The sequence below is a fragment of the Microtus oregoni genome, unplaced genomic scaffold (genome assembly GCF_018167655.1).
Source record: "Microtus oregoni isolate MIOR12 unplaced genomic scaffold, Mior012 000040F_ref0000088, whole genome shotgun sequence".
Classification (NCBI taxonomy): domain Eukaryota; kingdom Metazoa; phylum Chordata; class Mammalia; order Rodentia; family Cricetidae; genus Microtus; species Microtus oregoni.
Genome location: NW_024543207.1, coordinates 22,433,549 through 22,444,408, shown reverse-complemented (window position 1 = coordinate 22,444,408; position 10,860 = coordinate 22,433,549). Strand labels below are relative to the sequence as shown.

General features: G+C 43.3%; 1 protein-coding gene across 3 annotated transcripts in view; it reads left to right on the top strand.

Moving 5' to 3' along the window:
* The first annotated feature begins 290 nt into the window (after positions 1 to 290).
* The window catches only part of Cep72 (centrosomal protein 72), a 33,646-nt gene continuing 23,076 nt past the window's right edge, over positions 291 to 10,860 (top strand). For 2 of the 3 annotated variants that reach the window (XM_041632213.1, XM_041632212.1), the window contains exons 1-5: positions 291 to 390; positions 2,146 to 2,273; positions 3,836 to 4,028; positions 7,009 to 7,117; positions 10,677 to 10,855. In XM_041632213.1, the coding sequence (XP_041488147.1) occupies positions 312 to 390; positions 2,146 to 2,273; positions 3,836 to 4,028; positions 7,009 to 7,117; positions 10,677 to 10,855 (688 nt within the window). In that variant the 5' untranslated portion in view covers positions 291 to 311. Of the gene's footprint in view, positions 391 to 2,145; positions 2,274 to 3,835; positions 4,029 to 7,008; positions 7,118 to 10,676; positions 10,856 to 10,860 lie in introns of those variants that run through there. The other variant, XM_041632214.1, reaches the window with a different exon arrangement.

Sequence of the window (10,860 nt, the reverse complement as noted above, 5' to 3'; positions counted from 1 at the left end):
CGAAGGCTCCAGGAGTGGTAGAGAGAAGGTGAACGGAAGTGGGAGTGGACGCGAATGGCCGGGTCACTAGCAGCTGCTACCACAGGCCATACTGCGCCCAATGGGGCTGTCTGGGGGAGGGCCCAGAGCAGAGCTAGGTTGCACAGAGCCGGTGGGGTGGGTTAGCGTGGGTGAAACCGCTCAGACACAGCTTTAGACACAGCTCATGCTCCGCCCCCTTTCTGGCTGGGCCCGCCCCTTGCAGCGTTGGGCCTGGCCGGCCACTTCACCGTACTGCGCAGGCGCAGCGCGCGAGCGTCGGGTTTGAAGCTATGGCGCCAGGACAGCGGTTGGTCTTGTGCGAGGAGACCGTCCGGGAGCGCAGCGGCCTGGGTCCCCACCGGGACCTGGGTGCGTGTGGGGACGACTCCTGGGGCTCAGGGTGTCCCCCAGGAGGGCTGCCTGGTCTGCTAAGTCGGCCTCAGTGCGCATGCCGCTTCGCCGAGAACGGTCTCGGCCGGGTGGTGGGGGGCGGGTTGTGGGAGAGGGCGAGGCTGTCCCTGAGAGCCTGGGGACCGGGCCTGTGTGTATATGTGTGATTGATAGTGTGTATATCTGTGATAGTGTGTACATGTGTGAGTGATAGTGTGTATGTGTGTGATGGTGTGTATATGTATATGTGTGATTGTGTATATGTGTGATGGTGTGTATATGTGTGGTGTGTACATGTGTGATTGATAGTGTGTATATGTGTGATGGTGTGTATATATGTGATAATGTGTATATGTGTAATGATGTGTATATGTGTGATGGTGTGTATATGTGTGATTGATAGTGTGTATATGTATATGTGTGATGGTGTGTACATGTGTGATTGATAGTGTGTATATGTGTGATAGTGTGTATATTGTGATAGTGTGTATATGTGTGATGGTGTGTACGTGTGTGATTGATAGTGTGTAGAATTACAGGCAGTTGCTACCGCGACTGGCTCTAATTCTCATTGATTTCAATATGGTTTTAAAATATCCCTTTGGATATCTTCTTAGACCTTTGAATTACTTAAGAATTACTCTCTTTTTTATACGTACTTTAGGAATTTGTTTTAAGAATATCTCGTGTTTGCAGGTTTTCTCGTTTTCAATTGTTGATTGTAGTGTGATTCTAATATGGTCAGAAAACCTACTGCATATGATTTTAGTTTTCTTAAATCTGCAGAGTGTGTAATGACCCAGCGTTGTTTCTGTGTGAGAGTGTTCCCAGTTCCCTTGGAAAGTGTGTTGTTGACTGGAATGCTAGTGAATGTCAGGTTGATCTTCTTGGCTGATAGTATTCCGTTCAGTTGGGGGATTTTCTGTCTAGTGATCTTGTTACTTACTGAGAGGGTATAGTAGTTGGTTTTCTCATTTCCTGTATGAAATACCTGACAAGAAGCAACTTTAGAGAGAAAAGGTTTATTTTGACTCTCAGTTGGAGGAGAGAAAAGTCCAGGCAAGAAAGGCATAGTGACTAAGGTGTAAGGTGGCTGTTCACATTGCATTTGCAGTTAGGAAGCAGACAGTGATTACGGTCAGCCTACTTTCTCCATTTTTTATTATTTATTTATTCGTTCCTTGGTTCTTTTGGAGACAAAGTCTCTCTATGTAGCCCTAAGAAGTGGTGGTGCACACCTGTGATCCTTGGGAGTCTAAGGCAAGAAGACCTAGCATTCAGGGCCATGCTTGGCTGCCTAGATTTGTCTCCAAAACAAACAAAAAATCAAGAATATTAATGAAGACTCTATTCAAGGCTGGTGAGATGGGCACAGGCCCTGTTGTAGTGAGGGAAGAAGATTCTGTTCCTGGTATGATACGGGCATGTGAATGTTTTAGCTGACAGATAGGAGTCCATAGATAAAACATTGCTAAGAGGAAAGGAGGGAGGAGAACCTTGCTGGCACTGGGGGATAATGAAGGATAAGTGGTAGTATGAGGGGTCAAGGTGAGGGCAGGGAGGAAGTGCACTGGTGTGCCTAGGGTAGACTGTAAGCCTAATTACACTTTGGTCAAGCTGAGTGTCAGTGTCTGCTGTTTCTAAAAGCTTCTAAAATAATCCCCCCAATTGAATTTCTATTATACTATTTTCAATTTTAAAAAGAATTAAAATCTTACAATTTTCTATTCTTAGCTGAGCTTCGATCTTTATCTATTCCTGGAACATACCAAGAGAAGATTACTCACCTGGGGAACTCTCTGATGCGTTTGACATCTCTAAAATCCTTGGATCTCTCACGTAACTCCTTAGTTAGTCTTGAGGTGCGTTTTAGGCTTGTTAAAATTTATCACTATCAGTATCAGAGGAGCATATTTTAATGGTTAAAAAATGCAACATGTTTTGAAGCTGCACAAAGAATGCTTATAAACTGCACATTTAGAATATAACATTAAGTGTTATATTGTCACTGCTGTTCATCTAAAGCTGTATCTCACCCATCCCATCATATCTTTAACCTACTTCAAATACCAAAGTAATGAACTTTGTAAAGAAGGTGAATTATCTTTAAATTGAATGAAACAAGATCCTAAGGACTAAAGTGTGCATGCCCATCCTTCTTCATCCTTTCATCTGCTGTGTTTCCTCTTCCTGTACTTCATCTACTCATGGCCTGGCAGTGTGTATCTTGACCCAGTCATGATGACAAAATAATGAGTTCCCCAAAGTTTGTATAAATACTACTTAGGTCTCAATTCAGGGAGGAGGGCCTTGCCTTGAAAGGAACATACGATATCACTGCCTGGGAAAATATTACTTAGTAGGGACCATTCTTTTTTTTTTTTTTTAATTTTAAATTTATTTATTTATTAAGGATTTCTGCCTCGTCCCCACAACTGCTTCCCATTTCCCTCCCCCTCCCCCGATCAATTCCCCCTCCCTCATCTGCTCGAAGAGCAATCAGGGTTCCCTGACCTGTGGGAAGCCCAAGGACTGCCCACCTCTATCCAGGTCTCGTAAGGTGAGCATCCAAACTGCCTAGGCTCCCACAAAGCCAGTACGTGCAGTAGGATCAAAAACCCACTGCAATTGTTCTTGAATTCTCAGTATTCCTCATTGTCCGCTATGTTCAGCTAGTCCGGATTTATCCCATGCTTTTTCAGACCTAGGCCAGCTGGCCTTGGTGAGATCCCAATAGAACATCCCCATTGTCTTAGTGTGTGGGTGCACCCCTCGTGGTCCTGAGTTCCTTGCTCGTGCTCCGTCTCCTTCTGCTCCTGATTTGGACCTTGAGATTTCTGTCCGGTGCTCCCGTGTGGGTCTCTGTCTCTGTCTCCTTTCATCGCCTGATGAAGGTTAATATTCCTGAGGATGCCTATGTGTTTGTCTTTGGATTCACCTTCTTATTTAGCTTCTCTAGGAACATGAATTATAAGCTCAATGTCCTTTATTTATGGCTAGAAACCAAATATGAGTGAGTACATCCCATGTTCCTCTTTTTGAGTAGGGACCATTCTTGACTTAGGTACAGGCTCCAGCTTTGGCTAAAACCAAGGGTTGACTCCTCTCTCAAATCCCAAACTTTAGCCTCCTGATCTGAGTGTGTGCAGAGTAAATGAAATTGTGTAAGTTATATAGCTTGATTCATACTGGCCCTCGAGAGAGTTGCTGTGCTTATTACTGTTGAGACTCACAAACCTGTATTTAGACACCCGTGTAGTTGCTGCCCTATATGGAACATAGAACTTCACAAATGAGAACATGTTGCATTGTTAGTTTTTTTCTGGTAATGTATATGTTCACTATAAGTATGTTTAAATTGATTGGCTCCTACCAATATCTTATTTTTCATGATGCACTACTTGAGGTATTTTCTCATTAACAGGGCATTCAGCATCTGGTCTTCTTGGAGAGTCTCAATCTCTACTACAACTGTATTTCTTCATTAGCAGAAGTATTTAGGCTCCACTCCCTAACAGAGCTCCAGGATGTGGACTTCCGGCTTAACCCTGTTGTGAAAAATGAGTCTGACTATCGCCTGTTTGTTGTGCACATGCTCCCTAAGCTCCGACAGCTGGGTAGGTGGAGGAGCCACTGTGCTCACACCCTCATATAGTGGAGTCATTTTTGTGCTCCTGTTGGAAGATGAAGCTGTTTTTTTGCATTGGTTGTCTAAATCCCTTTCGGCTCTGAAGTATCCTTCATCTTCACTGGGTTGGTCTTTCTAGCCAGCCAGCCCAGGCTAATCACCAAGTTCCAGGCCTACTAAGAGACCTTACCTCAAACACAAGATGGCTAGCATTTGAGAAAAGACACCCACAGCAGGTTACATATGACCCCCACATGCACACATACATGCACATGCACTAACAAACACACATACTTATACAGCACATATACACACACATAACACTACCAACAACAACAACAGCAAAATGCCAAGTTTACGGTCATTCTTTAGTTAATACCTTTAAGTTCCCAGGGTAGTTTCTTGTAGGACAAGGAGCTTGTAAACATTTCCTGACCTTTCTATTGTTATTGGGATCAGACCTCTTGTCATAGTGATCATTGGAAACCTTCCCCTTCTGAGCCCAGAGGTCATTAAAGTAATAGAACCCCTGAAGGTCTATTAGAAATATTAGAAAAATAGAGCACTTTTCCTTCATAGCAAATGCCTGCAAGCAAAGATGCCATTCAAAGTCTTTTGGAAAAAGTGCAGATGCCAATTTTTGGGTCGGTGGGTAAAATGAGTGAAGATACTTGCTGCCAAGTTGATGGCCTGATTTAATTCTGTTCTTTGCAATGGTATATGTACACCCACACTCATACACATAAATATATTCATAAATTAGACATAATTTTAAAAAAATGGATGCTGTTTTTCAGTTAACAAGAGCAAAAAGAGACTGATGTGACTTGAGTGTCTACCTGACCCTTGTATGTAGACAGGCAGGCGTTGGCCAGATCTGAATCAGCCTCGCTTTTATACCCAGTACATAAATGTAGGAGAGACATGGTCTGTCAGTCAGTCTTCCCATAGAGAGTCTTCATGCCAGCCTTGCACAATCATTCCTCAGCCCTGGGAGATGGACACTGTCTAAGACCTGTTCTGTGGGATTATTAGTAAGTCAAGAGCTTTCATGAGTGAGCATCAGATTGAACTCATCCATACAGTCTGAGCTGTCGTGTCTTAGCACCAAGGACTAGAACGTTTTGATTATGAACGGATCTTTCATGTGTAAATGGAATTCTGATACCTTAAACTCCCTTTCTCTGCATCTTGAAGATTTTTCTAGAGATAGCAGAAGAATTTAGCAGCATGAAAGAACATGTTCCTTTTGTTTCATCCTTCTGTAACAGTAAATTAGTGGGGATGAATTAGTCCTTGCAAAACAGTTCTTTCTCTGGTCAGCTGTAGTTTGGTTATTGCCAGAAGTCACCTTTTTAGTAACTCAGTTGGAACTATTTTCTTCAATCCTCTAAAGGTAATTTGAGGACCTGACATAATAGTCCTGAGTAAACAAGCTAGCCTCTAGCCCAACAGGTTTCATTTCCCAAGAGCTCAGCTCCTAGGGCAGAATGGGCCAGTAGCAGTGGTGGGCAGAACTGTCTCGTTTGTGGCTGGTAGTCTGTTGCCCCTGAAGTGGTGACCATGTGTCTCTAGCCTCAGTACAGCTGTTGGTCAAAGGCTAGAGGGTGCTGAGTGCCTGCATCTTCTGTGTCTTGTCCCACAGAGCCCAGCTGCAGCACATTGTGAGCGCTGACAGAACTGTTTCAACCCCATGAAAGCACAGGTGTGTACTCCTGGGGGCATGAACACTGTTAGACCACAAGTGCCGAGCAGTTGGACTAGGTGCCCAGAGCACATTGTTTAGTTAAAACATACTTGGGATATCTATGTTTAATTTGACTATAGTTGGGAGGATAAGTGCTTATGTTCTATTCTTTATTTGACTGTTTAAGTAACTTATAAACAGTTGAGGTTGCCTTTGTTTTTAAAAGCAGTACAGCTATGAGTAATCTTGAGATTCTTCAGTTTTTAATCACTGCCTTCCCCTTGCCAAAAAAGTTTAGATTCAGAATCATAAAGAGTTTGTACGGAGAAGGAATGTAAGAGGTTCATACACAGCAAAGGGATGTTAGTGATATTAGAATCACTGGGAAAACCCTGTCCAAAGGCCCTGAATCAACGGGTGCTAGAGGGGGAACTTTGATTCTATACAGGGCCTGGAGAGGGGCTTGGTCCTTGGTACCTATTGTAGGTAGGAATTTGGAAGGCTCTGGAAGTTTTGCATTTGCGTTCTGGTAGAGGAGTCCAGAATTTACTGTCTCTGACTGGAAAATAGCTCAGTGTAGACATGTTCCGCTAGAGAAGACACGTGTAACTTTACAACATTGTGGATTTTCCTCACTCTTTACTATTTTCTATAATTTTGTGCCAAAGTAAATACCATTTAGGAGCTGGCATGGGAACTTATCCACATGTGCAACTAGAATGCTACTATAAAATGGGAGAGTTCCAGGAGTAACTGAGGTCCTCCTCATCCTCAGGTACTCTTGGTCAAAGCCTTCTGAGGCCTCAGATCTCTAGTGGGAACATTTGGGATTCTCAGTCCTCGTCAGTGTGTTGTAGACTCATCTGTGCAGACCTTTTCGCTTATGTGATAAGAAACATCCAGTGTCTGGCATGTACATATTTAATAAACATTTAAAAAGCATCTTAAATGTATGTGCACTTCATATGTGTCCTACATTTGCAGCAGGCATTAGCCTGTTCCAGTAGCAGCTCATGGACAGTGAGCTTTGAGGGCATAGGCTAGCCTCTTGGCATTGTACTTGGCATTGTTGGGAAGCCTAGTATAGCCACCAGAGCTCATAATTCAAGGTTGATACATGCCATTTGCTGATGAGAGCTTATGGTTGAGTCAGCCCTGGCACCAAAGTCTTCCTGTATTGTGAGCTCCAGGGTAGGGGAACTGGGCATAACAACTCTCATGAAAAACATGGCAATCACCTGCCCTTGCTGTTTTCTATAGTTCTTATAAATTTTGTCTTTAGATGACCGTCCTGTGAGAGAGAGTGAGCGAAAGGCTTCTCAGCTTCATTTTGCTTCAGAGAATTCACTGGACTCAAAGCAGAGCTTCTCGGCTGCTGTAACAGCTGGAAGGTATGCACTGATGTAGTTCTGCTCAGAGATGGACTTCAAACTTGCCTGTTGACAGAACATTCAGCCATCAGGCATGTGTGTCTGTGCGCCAACTGCCCTGGGGATGGAGTAGATGGTGGTGCAGGGTCTGTCTCTCTGTTCAGATGTTTTTTCAATACTACCAACCCATTTGAAACAGGAGAGCTGCTGTGCAGACGGCCATACCACAGAGCCTTGCATTTCTGATCTCTTGGTGTCTCTGGTGTCAGCTTTTTCCTTTATTTTGCTGTTCACATTATGGCACTAATGGAGAACATTAGCATATCTTGACCCCGTTCTGTATTTTTCTTTTTGTTTTTGAATTTTGTTTTTTTTTCATATATGTATATTGTCTTAGTTAAGGTTCTGTTGTTGATGAAAGGGTTTATTTCAGTTTGCACTTAGAGTTCATTTACCAAAAGAAATCAAGACAAGAACTTAAACAGGGCAGGAACCTAGAGGCAGGAGCTGATGCAGAGGCTATAGAGGAGTGCTGCTTACTGGCTCGCTCCTTAGCCTGTTTTCTTATAGAACCAGGACCATCAGCCCAGGCATGGTACCACCACAATGGGCTGGACCCTCCCCCACCAATCTCTAATAAAGAAAATGCTCTACAAGCATCAAATGTTATGATTTGCATTTCCGTGATGGCTAAGGATGATAAACAATTCTGTTTCTCAGCCATTTGAAATTCTTCTGTTATGAATTCTCTGTTTAGATCTGTACTCCATTTCTTAATTGGATTATTTTGGGGGGGGTGTCTAGTTTCTTGAGTTCTTTATATATTTTGGAGATCTGTCAGATGTGGGGTTGGTGACGATCTTTCCTTTTCTGTAGGCTGCTATTTTGTCTTATTGGCTGTGTCCTTTGCCTTACAGAAGCTTTTCAGTTTTATGAGGTCCCATTTATTGTCGATCTCAGTGTCTATGCTACTGGTGTTCTATTCAGGAAGTTTTTTCCTGTGCCAATGTGTTCAAGGCTACTTCCCACTTTGCCTTCTGTCAGGTTCAGCATAACTGGATTTACAATGGGGTCTTTGATCCACTTGGACTTGAGTTTTGTGCAGGGTGATAGATATGGGTCTATTTGCATTCTTCTACATGCCAACATCCAGTTATGCCAGCACCAGTTGTTGAAGATGCTTTCTTTTTTCCCTTGTATGATTTTGGCTTTGTCAAAAATCAGATGTCCATAGATGTATGCATTTATGTCGGGGTCTTCAGTTTAATTTCATTGATGCACCTGTCTGTTTTTATGCCATTACCATGCTGTTTTTATGATTTTACCTCCTTAGTAGATCTGGAAATTGGGGATAGTGATACCTCCAGAAGTTCCTTTATTGTACAGGATTGTTTAGCTAACCTGGGATTTTGATTTTCCATATGAAGTTGAGTGTTCTTTCAAGGTCTGTAAAGAATTGTGTTGGAAATTTAATGGGAATTGCATTGAATCTATAGATTGCTTTCGATAAAATGATCATTTTTACTATGTTAATCCTACTGATCCATGAGCATGGAGATCTTTTGATATCTTCTCAAATTTCTTTCTTCAAAGACTTAAAGTTATTTTTTTGTTCTCCTTTTTTTTTTTATAGTTTTTTATTGAGCTCTACATTTTTTTTTTTTTTTGCTTTTTTCGAGACAGGGTTTCTCTGTGGTTTTGGAGCCTGTCCTGGAACTAGCTCTTGTAGACCAGGCTGGTCTCGAACTCACAGAGATCCGCCTGCCTCTGCCTCCCCAGTGCTGGGATTAAAGGCGTGCGCCACCACCGCTCTACATTTTTCTCTGCTTTCCTCCCTGCTTCTCCCCTCCCCTTCTACCATCTCCCATGGTTCCCATGCTCCCAATTTACTCAGGAGATCTTGTTCTTTTCTAACATGTGGATTAGATCCATGTATGTCTCTCTTAGGGTCCTCATTGTTGTCTAGTTCTCTGGGATTGTGAATTGTAGGCTGATTTTGCTTTATGTCTAACAGCTACTTACTGCTTTCTGAGTTTTCTGTCCTGCCCAGTTCCCGCAATCGTTAAGTCCCAAAGAAATCACACAGCGGTCTACATTAATCATAAACTGATTGGCCCATTAGCTCAGGCTTCTTATTAACTCTTATAACTTACATTAGCCCATCATTCTTATCTGTGTTAGCCACATGGCTTAGTACCCGTTTCAGTGGCGTAGTCAGACCTTGCTTCTTCTGTGTCTAGACAAGACTGCAGAGGGAGCTTCTCTCTTCCCAGAATTCTCCTGTTCTCATTGACCCGCCTCTACTTCCTGTCTGCTTATTCTGCCTATACTTCCTGCCTACTACTGGCCAATCAGTGCTTATTTAAAAAATAATTGACAGAATATAGACAATTGTCCCACACCAACTTATGAATAAGTACATATGATATTTGTCTTTCTGGGTCTGGGTTACCTCACTCAATATGATGTTTTCTAGATCCATTCATTTGCCTGCAAATTTCAAGGTGTCATTTTTTTTCTGTTTTTTTTTTTTTTTTGTGCCTAGAATTCCTTTCCAAGATCTCTCAGGTTTTATGTGGATTAAGCTGGCCCACATTAGCATGCCATTCTGTAGTCTGAGGCTGCTCATTCATTTCCCTGCCACCCATACCCAAAATAATCACACATAAACTGTATTATTACAACACTGCTTGATTTACTAGCTCACGCTTCTTATTGACTAGCTTTTATATGTTAAATTAACCCATTTCTACTAATCTGTGTATTGCCACGTGATTGTGGCCTACTGGTAAGGTTCCTTTTCGTGTCTGTCTCCTGCTGTGGTTACATGGCTTCTCCCTGATTCCGCCTACCCTCTCCTCTTCTATCTGCTTGGAATTCCCGCCTTGCCCTATTCTGTGCTGCAGTATGCCCAAAGTAGCTTCGTTATTAAATAATTGTATTCACAGCATGCAGAAGGGAATCCCATATCACCTGCAACTCATGACTTTGTCACGCATGGTCAGTTGTGCTAGGTAATGATGGAGGAAGGTCATTGGCTAATAAAGGAACTGCCTTGGCCCATTTTATTGGTTGGAAGATAGGTGGGAGGAGTAGGCAGAACAGGACGCTGGGAGGAAGAGGAAGTGAGCTCACTCTCGACAGCTCTGCTCTCTGGAGCAGATGCCTGAGAGAGACGCCATACTCCCAGCTCCCAGGCAGACACACGCCATGAAGCTCTGACCCAGGATGGACTAGGCTAGAATCTTCCCGGTAAGACCAGTTCTCACAGATTATTAGAGATGGGTTGATCGGGATGTGAGAATTAGCCTGTAAGTGCTAGAGCTAAAGGGCCAAGCAGTGTTTAAAAGAATACAGTGTCCGTGTAATTATTTTGGGTAAAGCTAGCCGTGGGGGCGGCCGAGTGCCGGGGATGCAGCCCCGCAGCTCTTACTACTACAAGGTAAGACCTTCTTCCAGGTCACTTTGTAACGAGAGCCATCCTAGCACTGAACTCTTCACAAGAGAGGTGTGAGGGTCCCCTGTGGACTGTAGTATACATGGGCCTGCTGGCACTGAAGACTTTTCTTTTCCTTTGCAGACCACACCACTCCAGAACCAGATGTGCTGATACTTCAGCTAAGAAATGCTTAGTTATGGATGCTGATGATGAGGCTGTCCTGAACCTCATTGCTGAGTGCGAGTGGGACCTGAGCAATCCTCCTGGGAGCACGAGCTCCAGCCAGAAGGAACACGAGGCTGACCTCCATTATGCCCAAGGTGCG